The sequence below is a fragment of the Babylonia areolata genome, chromosome 21 (genome assembly GCF_041734735.1).
Source record: "Babylonia areolata isolate BAREFJ2019XMU chromosome 21, ASM4173473v1, whole genome shotgun sequence".
In the NCBI taxonomy this organism is placed as follows: domain Eukaryota; kingdom Metazoa; phylum Mollusca; class Gastropoda; order Neogastropoda; family Buccinidae; genus Babylonia; species Babylonia areolata.
Genome location: NC_134896.1, coordinates 7,774,106 through 7,801,135, shown reverse-complemented (window position 1 = coordinate 7,801,135; position 27,030 = coordinate 7,774,106). Strand labels below are relative to the sequence as shown.

The following is a 27,030-nucleotide window of genomic DNA, read 5'->3' as shown; positions in this document are numbered from 1 at the left end:
ATCAGGAAAATTGTCAGAGAATGTGTCACCAGTGTCAAGGAGGTCATGTTCAGTGTCTGATCCTTCTTCTGTCACAAGCTTGATTGCCTCTTGCAACGAGTAAGTTCGCTGCACCATCATCTTGGTTACGAAAAGTCGACCTTTGACATGGGTAAGAACAACACAGAACAAGAGAGGCAAGGCCTTCAAGACTCACTTGTGATAAATTAAGTCCCCTAGCATTAATTACAGAGTAATTTCCCTTTTTTACTATCTGCACCAAAATGTTTGCAAAATAAATAAAAATTCCATGCTTAGCAAAAGAAGTTCCTGTTTGAACAAAAAATGATAATCATGACCCCTCTTGTTGTTGTGTTAGAATAAGAGGTCAAAGTGCCAAGTTTAGAGAATACAAAAAATATAAATATAACAGTCAATGCAGTTTGCATATAATTAGGCTTTTTAAATTTTTTTTGTGCCCATCCCAGAGATGCAATATTGTTTTAAGCAAGATGACTGGAAAGAACTGAATTTTCCTATTTTTATGCCAAATTTGGTGTCAACTGACAAAGTATTTGCAGAGAAAATGTCAATGTTAAAGTTTACCATGGACACACAGACACACACACACACGGACACACACACACACACGGACACACAGACAACCGAACACCGGGTTAAAACATAGACTCACTTTGTTTACACAAGTGAGTCAAAAATGGCATTTATGCATGATCAATGGTCTAAGGGAAAGAACTATGTATAGAAAAATGTTCCCTCCAGAAGCCTGTTTAGTTTCCCTTTAATTGAACGTCGCTTAATGTATGAAAAAAAAAAAAAAGGAAGTTCCGCTACGGCACGTCGTTTTGAGTTATGAGTCTGTTTCTGTAAATATTGTTTTTCACACAACTGTCTGCGTTGTGTGTGTGTGTGTGTGTGTGTGTGTGTGAATCAGAATCATATTTGTCATGAAAACCGTAAAATAAGGTTTATAGAGACAACAATAAAAGGTAAAAAAAAAAAAAACAACAACAAAAAACAACACCACCAAACAAACAAAAAAACCAAACCAAACCAAATGTATGGTATTCTAGTTTAAATGTGACATGTTCTTTGAAACATTCATACATGAATTTTGCTGATCTAAGTTGTGCAGGGTCGTAATTACATCACTGACGGACTCTTACCAATATCATCAAAATTTGTAAATTCAAACTTTATATCTGTTTTGTATGTGTGTGTGGCAGGAGCTGTACACCAAGTACAAGATCCCGTCTTTCGAGGTGCAGGTGGGTCTGCACGAACTGCTGGGTCACGGCAGTGGAAAGCTCTTCCACCAGAAAGCCGACGGCTCCTTGGACTTTGACGTCAGCACCATCACACAGACAGAAACTGGTGGGAAGGTCAGAATCAGTCAGTTTGCTTATTTCCTTTTGTTTGTTTTATGGATAACACCAAAATATTTTTAAACAAGAGAGGCAAGGCCTTCAAGACTCACTTGTGATACACTTAAAAAAAAAAAAAGAAAGAAATCCAAGCTTTTCATGTATTGAGTATAATTTCAAAATGTAATGTTTAAGATGAGAAAGATCAGTTTAAAGCAAATTAAGTCCCCTAGCATTAATTGCAGAGTAATTTCCCTTTTTTACTATCTGCACCAAACGTTTGCAAAATAAATAAAAATTCCATGCTTAGCAAAAGAAGTTCCTGTTTGAACAAAAAATGATAATAATGACTCCTCTTGTTGTTGTGTCAGAATCTGGAAAGAACTGAATTTTTCCTATTTTTGTGCCTATCCCAGAGGTGCAATATTGTTTTAAACAAGATGACTGGAAAGAACTGAATTTTTTCTATTTTTATGCCAAATTTGGTGTCAACTGACAAAGTATTTGCAGAGAAAATGGCAATGTTAAAGTTTACCACGGACACACAGACACACACACACAGACAACCGAACACCGGGTTAAAACATAGACTCACTTTGTTTACACAAGTGAGTCAAAAATGTACGAATCTGGTGACATTTCCATATATTTCTGGGACACACATTGATATTATTGGTCCGTTTTGTATGGAGCATTGTAGAATAGAAAATTAAAAAAATCTTTCTTCATTTTTCCTTCTGTCATTTCTGTTCCTCGCTTCTTCCCTTATTTACTTATTCTCTCTTTTTTTCTTCTTTCGTATTTATATAGGTCCTTCTTCAGACTTACATAGACATGAACCTCTAATAGTTATATCTACTAATGTCATATAATTAGTGCTTTACTATGTTAATACATGAAATGTTGAATACACAGTTGATATATTCATGGTGCATATTTACTGTTTATGTGTATATGTTTTATGTATTCATGTGGACAGTGTAAACTAAAGAAATGAATAAAACAAAGTGTGAAAGAAAAAAAGAAAAGAAATTTGCCACAGAATCAATCAGTCATTCAGTCTTTTCAATGTCTGAAATATACAGTGTACAGAAATTTGCCACAGAATCAATCAGTCAGTCAGTCATTTCAATGTCTGAAGCATACAGTGTACAAAAATTTACTACAGAATCAATCAGCCATTCAGTCATTTTAATGTCTGAAGCATGCAGTATACAGAAATTTGCCACAGAATCAGTCATTGAATCATTTCAATGTCTGAAGCAGTGTTCAGAAATTTGTCACCAAGCAATCAGTCAATCAGTCGATCAATCAGTCAGTCAGTCAGTCAATCAGTCAGTCACTTGAATATCTGAATCACTTGGTGTGCAAACATTTCCCTTCATGCCTGTCATAAGGGGTATGGGGGTGGGTGAGGGCTTTGGGGGTGGGTGGGTGGGTGGGTGATGAATCTAACTCATTGAACACTACACTAAAGCACAGTTTTGGTGTTGAAATTCATTTCATTAAAACAATTTCCACATTCCTGCATATGCATAAACTGCACACAAAAGGAACTAACTTCTACAGTATTCCCGGCTGTGTCCATCTGTGTCAATTTGGAGTTAGAAAAAAAGAAAAGAAAAAAAGAGAGATAAAACAATGTATAATTTAAAGGTTAGAGAGGTACTTTTTATGAAGTATTCCATAGTGCAGAAGTACCTCTCTAGAAACTTTAAATTATATAGTGCTTTTATCTATTTCTATCAACAGAAATTTATTGCGGGATATCTTGAGGAAATCTGATATTGATGGGAAGTTGTATAATTCACTGAAAGATATTTATGATACTGTTTGGCATGTGTGCCTGACAAATGCTCTTTTTCTCAGTAATTCAGTTGTCCAAGAGAGTTAAACAAGGCTGTGTGTTAAGCCCACAACTATTTTCTTTTTTCAACTAACGAACTTGCAGAAGAGTGGAAAGCATGGAAAGCATGGCATGCAGTTGATTTCAGGAGCTGTAGAAATTTTTGTTGTTGTTGTTCACCAAGGACATTATTTTACTGTCAGATATTGTCATTGTATTACAAAACCAACTTAATGTACTAAAAACTGAAGGAGACAGACTATATTTAACTGTAAATTTGGATAAAACCAACATTTTAGTTTTCCGTAAAGAAGGCCATCTTACAGCAAATAGCAAACTTTTGACCAGCATGACATTAAACTTAGTGTTGTAGTGAAAACCACAGGCCATTTTTGACACAGATCACCAGCTGGTACAAGCCAGGAGAGACCTGGGACTCCAAGTTCTCCTCGCTGGCCTCCACGTACGAGGAATGTCGCGCAGAGTGTGTGGGCATCTACCTGTGTCTGCTGGCCGACGTGCTGAAGTGAGTACTGTGCTCTGTCTTGTCTGCTGGCCGACATGCTGAAGTGAGTACTGTGCTATGTCTTGTCTGCTGGCCGACATGCTGAAGTGAGTACTGTGCTCTGTCTTGTCTGCTGGCCGACGTGCTGAAGTGAGTACTGTGCTCTGTCTTGTCTGCTGGCCGACGTGCTGAAGTGAGTACTGTGCTCTGTCTTGTCTGCTGGCCGACATGCTGAAGTGAGTACTGTGCTCTGTCTTGTCTGCTGGCCGACGTGCTCAAATGAGTACTGTGCTCTGTCTTGTCTGCTGGCCGACGTGCTCATGTGAGTACTGTGCTCTGTCTTGTCTGCTGGCCGACGTGCTCATGTGAGTACTGTGCTCTGTCTTGTCTGCTGGCCGACGTGCTCATGTGAGTACTGTGCGCTGTCTTGTCTGCTGGCCGACGTGCTCATGTGAGTACTGTGCGCTGTCTTGTCTGCTGGCCGACGTGCTGAAGTGAGTACTGTGCTCTGTCTTGTCTGCTGGCTGATGACCTGAAGTCTGTGCTGTACTCTTTCTTGTCTGACTGGGAACAAACCAGTGAGATAGAATGTGACATTACCGACATGCGTTGCTTAAGTGAGATAGAATGTGACATTACGGACATGCATTGTTTCAGTCAGATAGAATGTGACATTACGGACATGCATTGTTTCAGTCAGATAGAATGTGACATTACCGACATGCGTTGCTTAAGTGAGATAGAATGTGACATTACCGACATGCCTTGCTTCAGTGAGATAGAATGTGACATTACCGACATGCCTTGCTTCAGTGAGATAGAATGTGACATTACCGACATGCGTTGCTTAAGTGAGATAGAATGTGACATTACGGACATGCGTTGCTTCAGTGAGATAGAATGTGACATTACGGACATGCATTGCTTCAGTGAGATAGAATGTGACATTACCGACATGAATTGTTTCAGTGAGATAGAATGTGACATTACTGACATGTATTGGCTTCAGTGAGATAGAATGTGACATTACTGACATGAATTGTTTCAGTGAGATAGAATGACATTACCGACATGAATTGTTTCAGTGAGATAGAATGTGACATTACCAACATGAACTGTTTCAGTGAGATAGAATGTGACATTACGGACATGCATTGCTTCAGTGAGATAGAATGTGACATTACGGACATGCATTGCTTCAGTGAGATAGAATGTGACATTACGGACATGTATTTCTTCAGTGAGATAGAATGTGACATTACCGACATGAATTGCTTAAGTGAGATAGAATGTGACATTACCGACATGCATTGCTTCAGTGAGATAGAATGTGACATTACGGACATGCATTGCTTCAGTGAGATAGAATGTGACATTATGGACATGTATTTCTTCAGTGAGATAGAATGTGACATTACCGACACTCATTGCTTCAGTGAGATAGAATGTGACATTATGGACATGCATTGCTTCAGTGAGATGGAACATGACATTACTGACATGCCTTACATTGGTGAGATGGAACTTGACATCACTGACATGCCTTACATTGGTGAGATGGAACTTGACATTACTGACATGCCTTACATTGGTGAGATGGAACTTGACATTACTGACATGCCTTACATTGGTGAGATGGAACATGACATTACTGACATGCCTGACATTGGTGAGATGGAACTTGACATCACTGACATGCCTTACATTGGTGAGATGGAACATGACATTACTGACATGCCTTACATTGGTGAGATGGAACATGACATTACTGACATGCCTTACATTGGTGAGATGGAACTTGACATTACTGACATGCCTTACATTGGTGAGATGGAACTTGACATTACTGACATGCCTTACATTGGTGAGATGGAACATGACATTACTGACATGCCTGACATTGGTGAGATGGAACATGACATTACTGACATGCCTGACATTGGTGAGATGGAACATGACATTACTGACATGCCTTACATTGGTGAGATGGAACATGACATTACTGACATGCCTTACATTGGTGAGATGGAACATGACATTACTGACATGCCTGACATTGGTGAGATGGAACATGACATTACTGACATGCCTTACATTGGTGAGATGGAACATGACATTACTGACATGCCTTACATTGGTGAGATGGAACATGACATTACTGACATGCCTTACATTGGTGAGATGGAACATGACATTACTGACACGCCTTACATTGGTGAGATGGAATATGACATTACTGACATGCCTTACATTGGTGAGATAGAACATGACATTACTGACATGCCTTACATTGGTGAGATGGAACATGACATTACTGACATGCCTGACATTGGTGAGATGGAACATGACATTACTGACATGCCTTACATTGGTGAGATAGAACATGACATTACTGACACACACTGCACACCCATCAAACAGATCCACACACCCAGCACCACTGTCAGGAAGAGATGTGAGAAACTGGTGCCACCAGCTACAGACCAACTATCCTGATGGACTGAGTGTGTTTGACTAAAACATGGGATGGTGCCTTGATATCTCATCGTCTTTTCTGCACTTACATAGTGTGTGGAGCTCACACTGTGGGTGTGTAACAGACATTCAGACAGACTGATGTGGTTGAAAGCACCAAGAGAGAGAGAGAGAGAAGAGAATAGTATACATCACATAAAGAAATGTCATACTTCATTCGTCATTTTTCACATTCGCTCATCCTTGAAAAAGGTCTACAGACAGAAAGTTTAGATATTTCCTTTGTTAATGTGTTTTTTTGTGTGTGTGTGGTTTTTTTTTTGTTTTGTTTGTTTGTTTGTTTTTTGTTTTTTTGTGTGTGTGTGTTTTGTTCAAACATGCGAAAAAACGGCTTCAGAATAGTTCTATGTCCCATCAGCTTTTAACTCTCAACTCCCAGACCTGTTGTGCATGAGTTTTCCATATAGGGTAGGCAGGCCTAATTGTGAAGTCACATATAGGGTAGGTAGGCCTAATTGTGAAGTCACATATAGGGTAGGTAGGCCTAATTGTGAAGTCACATATAGGGTAGGCAGGCCTAATTGTGAAGTCACATATAGGGTAGGTAGGCCTAATTGTGAAGTCACATATAGGGTAGGTAGGCCTAATTGCGAAGTCACATATAGGGTAGGTAGGCCTAATTGTGAAGTCACATATAGGGTAGGTAGGCCTAATTGTGAAGTCACATATAGGGTAGGTAGGCCTAATTGTGAAGTCACATATAGGGTAGGTAGGCCTAATTGTGAAGTCACATATAGGGTAGGTAGGCCTAATTGTGAAGTCACATATAGGGTAGGTAGGCCTAATTGTGAAGTCACATATAGGGTAGGTAGGCCTAATTGTGAAGTCAAAGCGACCAGCTCAACATGTGTATTGTACAGATAACAGGCTGTACAGTCATCAGATGTAGCTCTTCTGTATTTGAAGGTTTTTTCCAATTGGTTCTGCCAGGAAAAGTTTGTCTGCTCCTTCTGTTTGTTTTTTTCAATGGTTGAAATAGCGGGGGTACCTGAGGGTAAATGCGAATGGGCAAGTCTATTGATGGGTTTGGGTACATGTGGACAATTAAAACAGAAGCAAGTTTTGAACTCATTAAACGTATTATTGGAACCAGCCTTTCATCTTGTAGGCTTTGATGACACTTGCACTCACTCACAAAAACACACACAACCCACACCACACACACACACACACAAACACACGCTTTTGAGACTGCTGAGTAACTGTGCAGTATTGTTCGCAAATACACTCATGTAAAAATACCCTATGGTCAAACTCCGAACAACACTATTTTGGAGATTCCTGTCAAAACTGACGTTCTGATCTGTCACTAACATGCTTTCTTAAATTCTCTCAGCACTTGTAATTTACAATTCATTCACATTTCCAGTCAAATCAGCCATTTTAAACTTTGTCAAAATTCATGCTGAGTCTTGCTTGCTTCTGTTGGTTTTGGGATTGTGAGAACACTTTTATGAACTTGGTCAGCAGTAGTGCGCGAAGAGAAGAAAGAACATGGAAATAGCCAGATATAACTGATGTTTGACTGGTTCTTGAAAATGAAGATTCGTTTCGGTATCAGAACAGGGTCGAAGCAGACGTTAGATTGTGGAATTTGTGTGATGAGAGCACTCTGAAGTGGGGCGGTACACAAACTGTTCGCAGTTACATGCCGCTCGTGATCAGGCCTACGCTAAATTGTGGAATGCGTGTGATGAGAACACTTCAAAGTAGGGTAGTACAGGAACCGTTCGTAGTTACACGCTGTTTGCAATTAGGCCTAGCTACCCTGTACACAGTAGTGCGTATTTTGTTACTGTGGAGTGTGGGTTCGAATCCCACTCTCGCCCTTTCTCCCGAGTTTGACTGGAAAATCAAACTGAGCATCTAGTCTTTTGGATGAGATGATAAACCGAGGTCCTGTGTGCAGCACACACTTAGCACAGTGAAAAGGATCCCATGGCAGTGAGGGTGTTGTCTTCTGGCAAAATTATGTGAAAAGAAATCCACTCTGATAGGAACACAAATATATAGGCCTGACAAGCTTGTTGGGTTATGCTGTTGTCAGACATGTACCTAGCAAGATGTGGTGTAGCTTATATGGATTTGTCCGAACGCAGTGACGCCTCCTTGAGAAACTGAAACTGTGGAGTGTGTATGGTGTGTTCAGGGTGTTTGGCTTTGAGGGGGATGAAGGCGATGACATCATCTACGTCAACTGGCTGAACATGGTGCGGGCAGGTCTGCTGGCTCTGGAATTCTACTCCCCAGAGACCGGGGCATGGAGACAGGTGTGTGTGTGTGTGTGTGTGTGTGTGTCTGTGTGTGTGTTTGTTTGTGTATGTGTGTGTGTGTGTGTGTAGTTGTGTGTGTGTGTGTGTGTGTGTTTGTTTGTGTATGTGTGTGTAGTTGTGTGTGTGTGTGTGTGTGTGTGTATTAGTGGTTGTTTGTGTGTGTGTGTAGTTGTGTGTGTGTGAGAGAAGAATGAATGAATCTTTATTTTCCAATGGTGAAGATGTTAGCACTTTGGCCGACTTACATATCTGTTGTTGTTTTAAGAGATACACAAACATATGCGCATATAAATGTTGTTATACTCAATACATGTTTAATGTACAAGGAAAACGCAAGGTTTGGCATCTATGAATGTGGTGTGTGACAGGCTCACATGAACGCGCGCTTTGTGATCCTGCGAGTGATGCTGGAGGCGGGCGAGGGCCTGGTGTCCATTGACCGGGTCCAGGGCGAGGACAAGGAGCCAGACCTCCGTGTCAAGCTGGACCGCTCCAAGATCATCTCTGTCGGCAAGCCCGCCATCGGCAAGTTCCTCTGCAAGCTGCAGGTAATTTCACAGCGTGTAGGGTGTGTTTGTGTGTGTGTGTGTGTGTGTGTGTTTCTCTCTGTGTGTGTTTTGTGTGTGTGCGTCTGTATGTGTGTGTGTGCGTCTGTATGTGTGTGTGTGTGTTTGTTTGCACTTGTGCTGATCCTGCGCTTGTGTGTTTTTTTGTGTGTGTTTGTTTGTGTGTGTGTGTTTCTTTGTTTGTGTATGTGTTTGTGTGCATGTTTATGGGATTTTTTTTTTGTGTGTATGTGTTTGTATGTGTGTTTGTGTGTGTATGTGTGTGTGTGTGTATCACTATATGTGTATTTTGCGCTTGTGCTGAGTTTGTACTTGTGTGTTTTTTGTGTGTTCATTTGTTTGTTTGTGTGTGGGAGTGGGGGGTGGGGGGGGGGGTTCTGTGTTTGTGTGTGTGTTTGCGTGTATGTGTGCATTTTGCTCATGTTTAGTCTGTGCATGCATGTTTGTGTGTGTATGTGTTAGTGCATGTGTAGAGTCTTCCAGTGTATGTGTGTGTGTGTGTGTGTGTGTGTGTGTGTGTGTGTGTTTCTGCACATGTGCTGAGCTTGTGCGTATCTTTTAATCCACATTACAGGTGTACCTGTTTACAGTATATCTTTCAATCCACAATCCAAGTGTACATGTTTACGGTATATCTTTCAATCCAGTGTCCAGGTGTACCTGTTTACAGTATATCTTTCAATCCACAATCCAAGTGTACATGTTTACGGTATATCTTTCAATCCAGTGTCCAGGTGTACCTGTTTACAGTATATCTTTCAATCCACAATCCAAGTGTACATGTTTACAGTATATCTTTCAATCCACTGTCCAGGTGTACATGTTTACAGTATATCTTTCAATCCACAATCCAAGTGTACATGTTTACAGTATATCTTTCAATCCACTGTCCAGATTTACCTGTTTACAATATATCTTTCAATGCACATTACAGGTGTACATGTTTACAGTATATCTTTCAAACCACTGTCCAGGTGTACCTGTTTACGGTATATCTTTCAATCCACATTACAGGTGTACATGTTCACAGTGTATCTTTCAATCCACTGTCCAGGTGTACATGTTTACAGTATATCTTTCAATCCACAATCCAAGTGTACATGTTTACAGTATATCTTTCAATCCACAATCCAAGTGTACATGTTTATGGTATATCTTTCAATCCAGTGTCCAGGTGTACCTGTTTACAGTATATCTTTCAATCCACAATCCAAGTGTACATGTTTACAGTATATCTTTCAATCCACAATCCAAGTGTACATGTTTACAGTATATCTTTCAATCCACTGTCCAGGTGTACATGTTTACAGTATATCTTTCAATCCACTGTCCAGGTGTACATGACTACAGTATATCTTTCAATCCACTGTCCAGATTTACCTGTTTACAATATATCTTTCAATGCACATTACAGGTGTACATGTTTACAGTATATCTTTCAAACCACTGTCCAGGTGTACCTGTTTACGGTATATCTTTCAATCCACATTACAGGTGTACATGTTCACAGTGTATCTTTCAATCCACTGTCCAGGTGTACATGTTTACAGTATATCTTTCAATCCACAATCCAAGTGTACATGTTTACAGTATATCTTTCAATCCACAATCCAAGTGTACATGTTTACAGTATATCTTTCAATCCAGTGTCCAGGTGTACCTGTTTACAGTATATCTTTCAATCCACAATCCAAGTGTACATGTTTACAGTATATCTTTCAATCCACAATCCAAGTGTACATGTTTACAGTATATCTTTCAATCCACAATCCAAGTGTACATGTTTACAGTATATCTTTCAATCCACTGTCCAGGTGTACATGTTTACAGTATATCTTTCAATCCAGTGTCCAAGTGTACATGTTCATGATATATCTTTCAATCCACTGTCCAGGTGTACAAGTTTATGGTATATCTTTCAATCCACTGGACTGTACCCTTCTCTGTCCAGGTGTACATGTTTACAGTTTATATTTCAATTCACTGGACTGCATCCTTCTTCTCTTTCCAGATGTACATATTTTCGGTATATTTTTCAGTTCACTGGACTGCACCTCGAGATGCCAACTGTTACAATTTCTCTGTATTTTGTTACGCTGGATTGCAGTTTGTTTTTACCTTATGCCAGTGTCAAAATTGTTCTGAGGAGTTCATTTTCAACTACATAGCATGGTCACATGCTTTCCTGTTGTAACATTACCCAGATGCTCTGGACCTGTCGATCACGAGGCCAGGGCAGTCACCACTAACCTTGGTCTCACGTGATGATGCTCAGCTAATCATGTACACGTTCACATTGAAACAGCATTGAGTGGACCAGTCAGCTTGAATCGTTTGCCTGAACAAGAGAGAACATGTGTTTGTATGCCTTGTAATGTGTGTTTGCTGATGTGGCTCGGAGTTTGAGTGTTTCTACCAAATTTAAAACGTTCCTACCAAATATTGTTCCTACAAACACTTGACAGGGGTTGGCATCTCTGTGCACCCTTCTCCTCTGTCCAGGTGTATAAGAGCACGGCAGATGTGGAGGCAGGTCAGGCCATGTACAAGTTCTACTCTGACGTCAACAACAGCAGTCAGCCCCACTTCCTCTCCCTGCGCTCCATCGTCCTGGCCCGCAAACAGCCGCGTCGCATGTTTGTGCAGCATCACACCGTGGAGCAAGGTATACAGTATATATTTATGGTCATACGGATGAGACTTTAGCGCAGGAAAAAGAACCCAAGGCTACAAAATTGGCAAAATTGTGTAGAAAAATCTGTGTTGGTAGCAAAACAAATACATGTTTAGGCAGAAAAAAAGAAAAAAAAAGGGTTGGTGATGAGGCAATTTAAACCAGTTAGCAGACAGTTTTGTTGAAACTGCTCAGCTGGAATCTGTCTTTGCAGAAATATTAAACTACCATAAAGTTCGGTCTATTGAGCGCACTGGTATATAAGCCGCACCCACTTAATTTTGGAAAAAAAATGAACTTTATACATACATAAGCCGCACCGGTTTATAAGCCGCACTTATTTCCGGTACCGGAACACATACTGATACTACAGAAAAGCTGTCGATACTGTTGGTTATGAAATAAACACAAGCGGGAACAACACATAGAAAAGCAAGCAAAAATACTGCTAGTGCCACAAAAAAACAACAAAAAAAACCACAACGAAAATAAGATTCATAATTTAGAGATGCTGATGGAGTCTCCTGTCAGTCCGACGGATGAGTAGGCAGGCAGGCTTATCTGTCGGTGTGTGTCCTCATATGGGAGAAGAGGCCGGTTCTGGATGCGCAGCACTTCCCACAGGTGTTGCACTCCAGAAGTTGAGCCCTGCTTCCTTCGCTCACGCTTCTCCTTAATGGCCAGCATTCTCTTGTTTTCAAACTTTATGCCCCTAGAGCACAGCATCCTCCAGCGACAGCGGTCAAGGGCATCAGTTTCCCAGGAAGCGATGTCTATGTCACAGATTTTGAGGTTTGTCTTCAAGGTTTCCTTGAAGCGCTTGCAGAGTCTTCCAAGTTCACGGTGGCCTTCCTTCAGCTGGCCATACAAAAGCATCTTCGGGATCCTGCTGTCTGTCATGCGGACATGTCCTGTCCAGCGTAGCTGGCACTAGATCAGCTGGCTTTCGATGCTGGGCAGGCCTCTCCTTTCTAGAACCTGGAGGTTGGAGACCCTGTCTTGCCACTTTATGCCGAGGATCTTTTGTAGGCATCTCTGGTGAAACTGCTCAGGTTGTTGAATGTGACGGCGATACGTCGTCCATTTTTTACAGCAGTACAAGGTGGTCAGCACAACAGCTCTGTAGGTTTTGATCTTGGTGCTGAGCCTGATGCCTTTGTTGTTCCACAGCCTGTTGTTGAGTCTGCCAAAGGCGGAGCTGGCCTTGGCGATGCGCAGTGTCACTTCTGCATCAAGGGCTCCATTGCTGCATAGGGTGCTGCCCAGGTAGCAAAACTTGTCGACTGACTTGATCTCTGTGTCATCGATCTTGATTGCAGGTGGGGGGGAGGCACTGGCGTTCTGTGAGCTAGCCGGTTGGTACATGGACTCGGTCTTGCTGAGGCTGATGGTGAGTGCAAAGTGCCTGCAGGAGGTTGAGAACCTGTCCATAATGAACTGCATGTCCTCATGGGTGTGTGCAGCAAGCGCACAGTCATCAGCAAAGAGGAACTCTCTCATCAGTGCCTCAAACACCCTGGACCTAGCATGGAGTCGCCACCAGTTGAAAAGTTTGCCATCTGTGCGAAACTGAATGTAGATGTCCTGGTCACAGTCTTGGAAGGCGTCAATCAGCATGGCAGAGAAGAGAATGGAGAACAGTGTGGGTGCCAAGATGCAGCCCTGCTTCACTCCATTTACCACAGGGAATGGATCCGACATGTCAGTATTTTCCTGTGCTCTCGCTTGCATGCCATTGTGGAAAGACGCAGTCAGCTGGATTAGGTTCTCTGGGCAGCCGAACTTTAGGAGGATCTTCCGCAAACCATGGCGGTTCACCATGTCAAAGGCCTTAGTCAGATCTACAAAGACCATGTGGAACTCCTTGTTCTGCTCATGGCACTTCTCTTGCATCTGGCGTACAGCAAACACCATGTCACATGTTCCCCTGCCTGAGCAGAAGCCGCACTGTGCTTCAGGGATGACTGTGTGGGAGACATGGTAAACCAGTCTGTTCAGTATGATGCGGGCGAAGATCTTGCTGGCGATGCAGAGGAGAGAGATTCCACGGTGGTTATTGCAGGATGTTTTGTCTCCCTTCCATTTGTAAATGTGGACAATAGAAGCATCCTTGAAATCCTGGGGGACCTCCCGTCTCTCCCAGATAGACTGGAACAGGGTGGTCAGCTTGTCTGTCAGCACCTCGCCTCCATACTTGTAGATGTCAGCCTGGATTCCATCCGCTCCTGGTGCTTTTCCTGACGTTGTCAGTTTCAGGGCCTTCTGGGTCTCAACCTTCGTGGGAGGGGCAGCTAGCGAGTCACTGACTGGTAGCTGTGGGAGGGCTGCAATTGCCTCGTCAGATACGGACGAGTCCCTGTTGAGGAGGGTGTTGAAGTGCTCTGCCCAGTGGGCAAGGATGTCTTTCTTGTCTGTCAGGAGGGTGGTCTGGTCCGAGGCTTGAACAGGGGTTGATCCTGTGACTCTCGGCCCCTACACAGCTCAGAGACCATCATGGAAGGTCTTCATGTCGTGAGCATCAGCAGCGGACTGAAGCTCTTCGGACTTTCTATCCCACCAGGTGTTCTTCATCTCATGCAGCCTCTTCTGTATGAGTTGCTTGGTTTGCAAGAACTGGTTCTCCTTCCTCTGGTAGTCTTTATCGGAAATGTGATCCTGATGCCGTATATGCAGTGTGTTCAGGAGCTTGGAGATTCCAGAGTCGTTCTCGTCAAACCAGTCTTTGTGGCTCCTCTGTACAAAGCCGAGTGTGTCAGCTGCTGCTGTGTACACAGCATCTCTAAAGGTGCTCCATACCTCTTCTACATCAGTCGATGCAGGAATTTCTTGGAGAGCTACTTGGATTTGCTGCTGCAGCACGTCCTTGGTGATAGGGAGGCGGTGGATGTTCAGCTTCCTAGGGGGTTTCTGCCTGGCTGGTTGGAGCTTGCGTACAAGTCTGATGTTCATCTTGCTGCGTACCAGGTGATGGTCCGACCAACAGACTGCTCCTCTCATGCAGCGTGTAATGGAAACATCACCTCTGTCCCTCTGCCGGACAATCACATAGTCCAGCATTTGCCATTGCTTGGAGCGGGGGTGCATCCATGTGTTCTTGTACTTGTCCGCTTGTTGGAAGAGGGTGTTGGTGATGGTCAATCCATGCTGCGCACAGAGCGAGAGCAAAAGCAGTCTGTTGGAGTTGCACTTGCCAGTGCCGTGCTGTCCTAGGACTTTTGGCTACAAGGAGAAGTCCACGCTGAAATCCCCAAGGATGATCAGCCTGTCCTTTCTGTCTACCGCTGAAATGGTGTGGCTGAGCTCCTCGTAGAAAGCTTCTTTGATGTCATCAGGGTTGGTCATCGTCAGGGCATAGCAGCTGATGGCTGAGGCGAAGCGATCCTTGGGCAGCTTCAGACGCAGGGTGGAAGGCTGTCAAGCTGTTGTGCAAGTTTGGTTCGTATGGCAAAGCCCACGCCTGAGGTTCTTGGAGTGCCATCTGGCTTCCCAATGCAGTGGAAGGTGTAGCCCCCTCCAACTTCCTCCAGTTGGGTTTCACCCGCAAACCTGGTTTCGCTCAGGGCTGCTATGTCCACCTGGTAGCGATCAAGCATTCTAGCAATGAGCGCTGTGCGTCTTTCTGGTCTGTCGTCTCTGTCTGAGGGTGCGAACATTCCAGGCACCCAGAGTCAGGGCATGACTCCTGGTTCTTTTCTTTTGTTGTTTTCGACTGCTATTGTTGGATGTCCAAGTAGGTGCGGTTTCCTACTAGGTACTAGGTGAGGCAGGGTTTGTTTGGGGATCCTTTTATCTCCCCTTCCCCATGTGGGGAGAGCAGTGCTGTCCCTAAAAAGGGCTGCTCTGACACTGTGGGAGGATACGGGCGCCGCATCTGCCCCAGTCTACGGCGGACAACCATCACCCCACAGCTGCCTGTGTGCAGAGTCGTGACTAGGAACTGCCAGCAGCATCCTCTGCCTGTCCCCGTTACCACTTCTTCATTGCCACAGGGCTTGGGAAAGCTGGGTGTTGAAGGGCTAGCTCGTTGTTCTGACATTAGCCTGGTTGCCTGACCAGCACAGGTGACTTTTTTTTTAGTGAGGAGGAGTTGTGCAGTCCCTTACCCACTCTCTCGCCTACCGATGCTCACAATCCCACAGGTGCAGATACTGCCACGTGTAGGACGGCCTCGGCAGGTGCAGGTTTTTTCTTCGGAGCTCCGTCTCCTAGGGTGACTTCCAGCCAAGGATAAGAGCTCCCCCTGCCCTTTGGTCATCCTCTTCCGCCTTCACAGCCGTTGGGAAAGGTTTCCTCCTCCGCCTGGTCCATCGTTGGGAGACTTCACATGCGGCAGGTAGTACTGGGTTACATGGTATGCCCCTGACCTGACACCAATTTAGGGATAGTCACATTTATTCAACGTCATCCTGCTCACTGAATCCACTAAAATCTTCGTCTTCAGTGTCCAAGTTGAAGAGAACCAGCACGGCTTCCTCCACCATCTTGTCACTGACTTCAGTCTCGCTTTCACTTCATGAACATGAAGGTGGAGGTCACTGCTGGTTCGTCGCTTGCACTGTCGTCTGCTAGGTCGATCGCCTTCAATTTGAAGGCTGCATCATAGGCATAACGTTGCGTTTTCGGCATGATGAGGGTGTACGCTTGAGCAGAGTAGAACTGAATGCTTATCTGAAGGCTTTAATGTGTGCGGATTTGATTTATAAAACGTGAACAGTTAGCACACTATCCTGAAGCTCATCCAAAAATTCATGGACAGAAATCATGATTTTGGTGAGTTGAAGGGCAGCTAAGAATAGACGAGAATGTGACACTCCCAGGATCGTTAAATTCTGCAAATAAGCCGCATCTTTGTATAAGCCACAGAGGTTGAAGCTGGGGTAAAAAGTCGCGGCTTATAGACCGAACTTTATGGTAGTTAGCAGACAGTTTTCTTTTAAAACTGCTTAGTTGTAGTGATCGTCTTTCCTTTCCACAGGTGGCCAGGTTCAGCTGAAGACGTATGAGCCAACACCCGGGGGTCTCATCCAATCCTTTGCGGAGCGATTCCCAGACGGTTACCTGGATTCTGTGGTCCAGGACCTGTGGGAGAAGGAGCGGCCTGTCTTCCCCACCAGTGTCTGAAGTGTCCTCACTAGCGCCAGCAGCTGAAACAGTCCATGTGTTTGTGAAGAGAGCAGACTGACAGGGAATGTCTGAATGCTTGTGGTAACAACTTGGGGTTTTGTATAACTGCATTTTTTTGTGTGCTTTTTTTTTTTTTTGTGCATGTATTATCTGGATACAGATATGGTTACGGATGTTTTATTCAGTATAGACTATGGCCGTTCATGAATGGGTGGTGTAAACAAACAATTCAGAATGCATTACAGCCGCAGCACAATCAGAATTGTTTGTGTTCCAGTCAGGGTTTCTTTCCTTGGAGGATGTAAGACCCAGTACAACAAGTGTCCTGCTTTTTTTATGCATTTTCTTCAGTATTTTTAAGTGCGTTTGTGTGTGAAGCAGGTACACACGACAGCATGAGCAAATGATTAATTCACTCAGGTTTTTCATTATACACCTTTTCATAAATGTATGAAACAATAGCTAGAAATAAAGGGTGGATCATTGAGGTTAGTATACATAATCATGATATCAGCATTCTCTCAACAGCAACAACATCAACAACAAAACCTGACACAGTTGACATTAAAATGAAATATGACTGCCGAGTTTACAAAAATTCCAAATGGAGAAAGTTTATAAAAACTGTAGGTTGTAAAACGAGACTCACTTTTGAAAAAAGGCGTCCAACATTTTAGACCATAGGTCTGTGTTCAGGGACTGTGTTGATTGGAAAGGATAGTGGAGGCAAAGGCCAAGATGAAGAGAAGTTATGAATATTATTCAGTAAAGAATGCAAAGATAGACAGATGTAGAGACGTGATCATCACAGGAGTTGCTCAGGAAGTATTGGCATAGAAGATGGGGTTTTTGTCTCTTTTTGGATTCCTGCTCAGATGAAAGGTACCAGCAAAAACATCAAATAGACAGTCTGATCTCCTTTCAAAGGTGCCACCCAGAATGCCAAATATACCAACATTTGTTTCCTTGCAGATATACCAACCAGAATTCCAAATAGACCAGCCTTGATTCATTGCAAAAGTACCAACCAGAATGCCAAAAGACCAGCCTTGATTCTTTACCAACCAGAATGTCAAATAGACAAGCCTTGATTCATTGGAAAAATACCAACCAGAATGTCAAATAGACCAGCCTTGATTCCTTGCAAAAGTACCAGCCATAACACCAAGTGGACCAGCCAGGTTCCTTGGCAAGGTACCAGCCAGTTTACCAAATAAACCATCCTTGGCTACGTGCATAACACACCAACCAGAACACCAAATAGACAGCTTGGACTCCTTGCAAAGGTATCAACCAGAAACTGAATAGTGCAATCTTGTTTCTGAACAAGAGTACCAGCCAGAATACCAGTTAGGCTTTCACAAAGCCACAAGTGAATCACACCCATTTGTGCTGCATTCAGCACATTTGCGGACAAAGGCTTCCTCTCTTGATTCTCACACAGAAGTACACCATACAAATGTGCCCTGTTAACTCGCTCCGGACAATGGAACGCTGTAGCATTCCTGACGTAAGGTAGCGTTCCGGACGATGGAACACTGTAGCTGTTTCGACAATTACATTTTTTTTCCACGATTTCCTCATGGCATAGCATAAAAATCACAGCTACACTGGGCATTGTGAACATGTCATGGGTTGAATGGAAAGTTTCTTCATGAGATTCCATAACAATACACTGCACAGTGAGCCAACGAGTTCAGGACCCCACACAACAAGCTAATCTGCATATGTATCAAAAATGGCATCATAGGCGATACAAGTGGAAATTTTTTTAGGAAACTAGATCACGACAGCGACTTTTACCACTGCTGAAGTGTTTGAAATGGTTCATACTGAAGGTTTCGACATCGATGAGGATGATGAAGACATTGAATGAAATATCTGTAGTGAAGAAAGCTACCATCAAGTAGGTACTGATAGTGATTCAGCTTCTGAGAGCAGTGAAGAGGGAGGGGGGTGGGTGTTCATACAACGTGAGGAGAGGGATCAGTGGGTCAAGTACAGTAAGTTTCATTCAGTTACCTTATGTTTTGCATTTTTTGTGATTTTTTTCCTAACCCGAACAAATAGGTCATCTGTTGGGAAAAGCAAGGGAGAGAACTAGTCGTCCGGAATGAGTTAAACTCCATCCTTTCATTGTAATTGCACTAAGAAATCACAGCACAGGAGAACAATCATTTTGTTAAGGTTGGCATGAGAAAACATCAATGAAATCTGTTCTGGAGGCTTGCTCTTCTCAATGTTAGTGACATTTGTCATTGTTATGTAACCTTCAAAGTAATAAGTGACTGGGTCATAGATTAAGCAATGTGATATGACAGTAAGATTATGAGTGTGCAGTGAAATGTTGTTAGAATTAGTGAAGAGGAGTGGGGAAAACAGAAATGTCCATAAATTAAAAAGTATGTTTATTCCAAGTGTCCTTTTAATTTCAGCAGGTTAGTGAAACTTTGCTTGCTTATTCACATGCACACACACATGAGCATCCACATGCACATACATATACACCACTTTACCTCCAAACCTGTAATCTGTTTGTGAGAATGAATGGTAATTAAGGAATGTTTAACAACTATTAAAATGCAGAGCAAATGTGTTTTGAAGACTTTTTATATTTCATTTATACAGTTGCTTGCAAACATACCAGCGTGTTAAAAGGCAGCACTTGCTTTTGTCCTTTTTTTTTACCCAGACACTTGAAAACATTTAGACAATTTGAAAACAAATCATGGAAAGGTTTTGATGACACATTATCAGTGTTTAAAATCATTTTGCCAATTTGAGTGTTATTGTTGATGGAACATTTTTCAATTAGACATTTTCAGTGTTAACAAATCATTTTTGCAAATTTAGAAAGAAACTGATGTATGGTTTTTGATGAGACATTAATATTGTTCAGATGCTGACCAGTCAAAATCATAGATGGGTCACACTGCCCATCTCAGTGTCTGCTGGTTTGGAAGTATCACTGGGGCCTGTTGTTAGGCAGGACGATCAATGTGAAAAGCATTGAGACTGTGTCTTTGTTGCAGTATGCATGCAAGTCGTTAACCTTTCCACACTAACATATTCATTCTTTTGGCTTCTTTCAAACGGATGTTAACAGAATTTAAGGATTTATATAATCTTAGTAAGAACAGAATAAAATATGTTACCACATGAAAATAATGTCCTCTGATGTCTTTGATGTGAAAGTTGATTGGTTTCTTGTCTAATTATGGCGCTTATCTTATCTTCCTGTTCACCCTTTTTTAATTACAGCTTCACTCATTGAATGTGATAGTTTATTATAAACCTGGCCATTGTTGTTGAAACCTTGTCATTTATCGAGTTTATGCCTGGCCATTATTGCAGCATTACTTTATTTTCAGGGAAACTGCATGGTAGATACGTTAATTCCTTATAAACTTAACATTTATTTAAAGGTTAGAACATGGTGATGAATGCTGGTATGGATTACAACATTGTTTATGTGTAAGGAGGATGGGTGGGATGTCCTGGGTACCAGCTGTATCTACAGGTAGATGGGATGTCCTGGGTACCAGTTGTATCTACAGGTGGGTGTAGGGTGGGATGTCCTGGGTACCAGATGTATCTACAGATGGGTGTAGGGTGGGATGTCCTGGGTACCAGTTGTACCTACAGGTGGGTGTAGGTGGGATGTCCTGGGTACCAGATATATCTACAGGTGGGTGTAGGGTGGGATGTCCTGGGTACCAGCTGTATCTACAGGTAGATGGGATGTCCTGGGTACCAGTTGTATCTACAGGTGGGTGTAGGGTGGGATGTCCTGGGTACCAGATGTATCTACAGATGGGTGTAGGGTGGGATGTCCTGGGTACCAGTTGTACCTACAGGTGGGTGTAGGTGGGATGTCCTGGGTACCAGTTGTATCTACAGATGGGTGTTTGAGGGATGTCCTGGGTACCAGTTGTATCTACAGATGGGTGTTTGAGGGATGTCCTGGGTACCAGTTGTATCTACAGATGGGTGTATGAGGGATGTCCTGGGTACCAGCTGTATCTACAGATTGGTGTAGGTGGGATGTCCTGGGTACCAGATGTATATACAGATGGGTGCAGGTGGGATGGGATGTCCTGGGTACCAGTTGTATCTACAGATGGGTGTAGGTAGGATGTCCTGGGTACCAGTTGTACTACAGATGGGTGTAGAAGGTGGGCTAGAATTTGATTTTAGTGCAGATCGTCTTACCCAAGATACATCCCCACTCTGGACCAAGTGGGTTTCCTGACAGTCGGCGTTGGGGTAGTTAGCAAAGGACAATTAGTTCCGAAGGATGCAGCACTAGGAGCCAGTGCAATGTTACCTCCCAGTTTGTCTCCGAGAGTCCTAGTCCTTGTAAATGAGAAAAAACCCCAAAATACAACAACAAAAAAACACACACACACCCACCCCACCCACCAAAAAAAAAAAAAAAAAAAAAAAAAATCCCCCCAAAAACCAACAACAACAAAAAATCCCGAAAACAACAAAAACAAAACCAAAAAAACGTTTCCGTTGAAAGAAAGAACATCCATTCTCAGTTTTGCGATCTTGTCTCTTCAGCGTTTTATTCTTACTTCATGTATGTAAGGCTCGGGCATGAAATTTGACTTGAAAGTTGAATACAGCGAATGTCTTTCACTCGAGTTGATTGCAGTTGTCCAGTCGTCAATAAAGCTTGCAATGAGTCGTTCTCTTAATAACGAGAGGAAAGATTGTTTGTTCACTTCCGAAACCTATGTTCCACCAAACAAAACAAAAACCACATTTCTTGAGTTTCAAAGCCCTATACAATTTTCCATATTAACTTGCAATTATATAAGCTTGTTTGAGCAGTCTGCTGATATTCATATGCAGTAGTTTTAACCAGTATACCTACTACACTTATGTATGAATTTACGTGTAACGGATATCGACCCAGCTCTCCACACACACAATGATTATTGTCTGATGTCTTTGCAGAAACATTTAATAAACTATTATATGCCACAGAGAGAGAGAGAGAGAGTAGTGGGCGCTTGCATGCGTGTGTTCGTGCATGAGAACACGCGAAAGTAGATTTTTTCTTTGTAAACACAGTATTTCGAATTTAAAAAAAATATTTATACCGATATACATCATATGATGAATGATATACTTACATAGCGCCTATCCTGGTTCGCAGACCAAGCTCAAAGCGCTTTACAACACGGGGTCATTTGCACAACAGGCTGCCTACCTGGGTAGAGCCGACTGACAGCTGCCACTGGGCGCTCATCATTCGTTTCCTGTGTCATTCAATCAGATTTCAGGCACACACACATACACAGACAGACATGTAACAGTTTATGTGCATGACTGCTTTGATTATCTACCCCACCATGTAGAAAGCCATACTCCATTTTCGGGGGTATGCATGCTGAGTATGTTCTTGTTTCCATAACCCACCGAACGCTGACGTGGATTACAGGATTTTTTACATGTATATTTGATCTTCTGCGTGCGCATGAACATGAAGGGGGTTCAGGCACTAGCAGGTCTGCACATATGTTGACCTGGGAGATCGGAAAAATGTCCACCCTTTACCCACAGGCGCCGTTTCCAAGATTCGAAACTGGGACCCTCAAATTAAAAGCCCAACGCTTAAATCACTTGGCTATTAGGCCTTCAGTGTGTAAGTGAAATAGTATAACGATACCAGCAGCTACTTCATATTTACTTTGTGCTAAACAATGGTGTGCTTTTACATTGATGTTTTTTGTATTGCTGGATTTAAAATGTCTTAGTTTTTTTATTGCTTGTCGACATTTGTTTCGTTGCACACACACACACACACACACACGCTGTTGACGCACGTGCGCGCGCGCGCACACACACACACATTCTCTTACACTATGCACACATACACTTTTAATAGCAATTTTCATGACAAATATGATTCGGATTCTCTTGAACACACACACACACACAAACCACACACACTGAGGCATCAGCATACGCATATTCCAATAACCTGGACACACACACACACACACACACACATGCACACACACACGCACGCACAACACACACACACAAACAAGTAAACATGGTTAGAAGCATAACGATATGTCAGCGGTAGACAGATATAGAGAATGGAAAGAAGGAATTGCACAGGAGTGTACAGAAATGTTTTGAGATCAGACTTTCAAAGACTGCACAGAAGTACGGAATGCCACAGACTTGTCCCGTTGTCTGCAAGTCACAGGCCGCTGTTCAAGTGATGACATGCATCCTAGGAACCCACCAGAAAAAGGTCCTGCGCTACTACATCGATGATGCAATATACATGAGAGATCATCTACACGAAGCTGTTCAAAAATATCTGCTTAGTCCTGGAGCAGTCTGGTTGAAAGTCCCCGTGAAGAATAGATCTTCACCATGTGTCCGCCAACAACAGTCCCCCATTGTTTCAGCTTCAGTGTGTCTTCTTCTTCTTCTGCGTTCACTCGTATGCACACGAGTGGGCTTTTACGTGTATGACCGTTTTTAACCCGCCATGTAGGCAGCCATACTCCGTTTTCGGGGGTGTGCATGCTGGGTATGTTCTTGTTTCCATAACCCACCGAACGCTGACATGGATTACATGATCTTTAACGTGCGTATTTGATCTTCTGCTTGCATATACACACGAAGGGGGGGGTTCAGGCACTAGCAGGTCTGCACATATGTTGACCTGGGAGATCGTAAAAATCTCCACCCTTTACCCACCAGGCGCCGTCACCGTGATTCGAACCCGGGACCCTCAGATTGAAAGTTCAACGCTTTAACCACTCGGCTATTGCGCCCGTCAGCTTCAATGTGTCAAAGCGTGCGGACTGATCCATAGACGCTACACCACATCTGCTGTTAAAAAAAAAAAGAAAAAAGAAGAAGAAAAGGCATATACCCGATCCTCACATAAACCCAACACACTGATCAGGCTTTGACAGCCTGCCCAAGGTTTATGTATAAAGACAACAAACAAAAAACAAACAAACAAAAACAAACGCGTGCACCTTTACATCATAGTACACGTACACTTACACCAGTGAAACACACACACACACATACACACACATACACACACAACACACACATATAATACACACAAGACACACACACAATATATAACACACACACACACACACCTGCAACGTAACCAAATGTGCTTAGTCACGCCTTGGGTGCATGTTTTATGTTTGTGCACCTATCACAGTGGGTTTCTACAACAGAATTTTGCCAGAGGACAACACTTTCGTTGCCATGGGTTCTTTTTCGGTGCGCCATGTGCATGCTGCACATTGGACCTCGGTTTATGATCTCATCCGAATGGAGGCTAGACACTGTGTTTGATTTTCTGGCCAAACTCATTAGAAAGTCGAGTGCGCGATTCGAACCCAGACCCTCACGGGCTCTGTATTGGCAGATGAGCGTCTCAACCATTCTGCCACCTTCCGCACACAAACACGACATAAAGACCTTATATGCAGCCCCAATACTAAGTCAGGCCCAACGCTCAGTTTATATCACAGATGACATAAGCTTTCAGTTTGGACAAGGGAAAAGTGAGAGCTTGTTGGATCAATGGTGTTCGAAGAACTATGACTCTCAAACTAGGAGGCGAAATTGCACTGGCTCTTAGTGCTGTAGCCTTGGGGGCTAGTTAGCCTTCAGGAACCATCCCAACACTGACTGTCCTAAAACCCTCTTGACCAAGCGAGTGGGGATGTAACCTGGGCAAGACACTCTCCACTATAATCAAATTAGAGCCCAGGCGGTTGGGACAGCAGTTGCCTCCTCTGCTGTTCTGATGGTCATAGTCGGACACGACTGACTATCATACGCTGTCAGTACTGTAGACTGGGATCAGAGCTCCCTACAGCTGAGGACGTGGAGGTGAAATCAACAAGGACACACGGACAGAGCGGCGCAGGAAGAGACATATAAATCGTGACTCTTTGCTGTATGATCGTCGAGAATGAAAAAAACAAAACAAACAAAAACGAAGAGCGAGGCACAGTTGTACTGCCATCTGCCCATCATGACACAGCATGTCCGAGGAATACAGACGCCTGCAGCCTTGGGGAGGAAATCTGTGTCAAAAGATCCGTGGAGTGGACGATCAATATTATAATATTTTGGGGTATCGGTTTTTTTTCCTTTGAGCCCATCTCAAATCACGTCTGACAGAGCTGCTTGTGGATTCAACAAGATAACAGGAAACAGAAACAGGAGAGAAAAAGAAGAAGAGGATAAGGAGGAGGAGGATGGAGGAGGAGGATGGAGGGGGATAGATGATAATCATGATATGATTACAAAAGACAAGAATAGGAGGAAGGGTACAAAAAGAAGAAAACGAAAAGAACAACAACAATGACATGTTAATCCACTGGTTCCCACAGCATTCCTGCAAGCATGATTCTGCCTACTGAATTATGCTTTTGCAGCTGCTTCATCAATCAACATTGTTCGACAATTAACAAAAAATGTTTGGGTATGTAATGCATTTATGATTCGTTTTTTATCGATTCATGGAGTAAAGAGTTTAGGTTTCATCAAATGCACACAACACAAAACTCTCGGATATAATGATGGCCCTGGTGATTTTTTTGTACAGAGTTCAGATGTGTCTCACACAGATACACGGGGCAGCTGGGGCAGCTGGAGGTGTCTGGAATCCCGATGCTCCGAACACACTGAGCTGTGGAATGCACAGCGGTCAGAGCTTTGCCAGTCCTAGACGTTCCAGGTGTTTGGCGTTCTGAGTCATGCAGTAGACCACCAGGCCAAACGTCAGAAAGGAGTCCACTGCAACACACACACACACACACACACACACACACACAAACAGATGAGCTCATGTCTAGCACAGCAGTAGAACTGGGTAGAGTGAACCGATAACAAAGAATTACGATCAGTAAGGATGAAAGCAAATGAACTAATATATTCAGACAGGAGAATTTGCCACCTCAGAGCAGTTTCTGAGGATCGGAACATCAGATTGCCTGACTGTAACTGTCGAGGTTTGTCGAATCCCGCTTCCACAACGACAGTAAACAGTGAACATGTCATTTTAAAAGACACTTATCACCTCCTTCAACTTTTCCTTCACAAAATCTGATTCCAGTCAACTGGCACGTCAACAAAATGAATCGGGAAATACGCCTCGACCTCCATCATGGCCGCCATGATATATGCAAAGATGCAAACTCCTGTCAAGTGTTTGTAGGAACAATCCGGAAATTTGGTAGGAACATTTTAATTTTTTTAGGAACACTCGGACTCCGAGCCACATCAACAAACGTACATTTTAGCTTAATTCACAGGACACTGACGCTGTTTGACCGAGACGCAACTTGGTTTAGCCATGTTCTCTCTTAAGCTGATTGGACCCAATGTTGTTTCAATGTTAACAAGCACGCGATTAGCTGAGCATCATCACGTGAGACCAAGGTTAGTAGTGACTGCCTCGGCCTCGTGATCGATAAGTCTATAGCTTTTGAGTAATGTTACGACAGGAAAACATGTGACCATGCTATGCAGTCGAAAATGAACTTGTCAGAACAATTCTGACGTTGGCGTAACGCCGGAACAAATTGTGATCGAGCGTAACAAAATACGGCGAAATCGTAACAGTTGGCATCTCTGTATATGATCCCTGGTGGGTCTGGAAAACTCGACATCCATACAACATACAATGCATTAGACGTCGACATTCATTCAACATACACAAACAATGCATTAGACATCGACATTCATTCAACATGCACAAACAATGCATTAGACGTCGACATCCATTCAACATGCAATGCACTAGACGTCGACATTCATTCAACATACACAAACAATGCATTAGACATCGACATCCATTCAAACAGCAACTGCTTGCTCACACCCCAACAGGGCCAAAAATGTTAGGACATCCAAACATGCACAAACCCTACCCACACGTTGCTAGCCCGCATACGGCATTCAAACGCGTTTCAACACAAAGAAGAAACGGCCGGGCCTGCCTCACAATTAGCAAAAAATAAAGAACATGAACATCAACCATGCTACTCGACAGCAACCACCCAGAAAGGCGTTCCGCTCTATTCGCACACGAACTTCAGAGACTGAACATTGACATTGCTGCCGTCA

General features: G+C 43.1%; 2 protein-coding genes across 6 annotated transcripts in view; one reads left to right on the top strand and one right to left on the bottom strand.

The window, feature by feature from the left end:
- LOC143296716 (dipeptidyl peptidase 3-like) overlaps positions 1-18,061 on the top strand; it is a 46,477-nt gene extending 28,416 nt beyond the window's left edge. For both annotated transcript variants that reach the window (XM_076608771.1, XM_076608772.1), the window contains exons 13-18: positions 1,227-1,382; positions 3,612-3,736; positions 8,400-8,520; positions 8,892-9,071; positions 11,592-11,754; positions 16,739-18,061. In XM_076608771.1, coding sequence (XP_076464886.1) covers positions 1,227-1,382; positions 3,612-3,736; positions 8,400-8,520; positions 8,892-9,071; positions 11,592-11,754; positions 16,739-16,884 — 891 coding nt within the window. In that variant the 3' untranslated portion in view covers positions 16,885-18,061. The remainder of the gene's footprint in view (positions 1-1,226; positions 1,383-3,611; positions 3,737-8,399; positions 8,521-8,891; positions 9,072-11,591; positions 11,755-16,738) is intronic.
- Positions 18,062-22,828: 4,767 nt separating this feature from the next.
- LOC143295979 (uncharacterized) overlaps positions 22,829-27,030 on the bottom strand; it is an 88,089-nt gene continuing 83,887 nt past the window's right edge. For 3 of the 4 annotated variants that reach the window (XM_076607693.1, XM_076607694.1, XM_076607692.1), the window contains one exon: positions 22,829-25,698. In XM_076607693.1, the coding sequence (XP_076463808.1) occupies positions 25,446-25,698 (253 nt within the window). In that variant the 3' untranslated portion in view covers positions 22,829-25,445. The remainder of the gene's footprint in view (positions 25,699-27,030) is intronic. The other variant, XM_076607695.1, reaches the window with a different exon arrangement.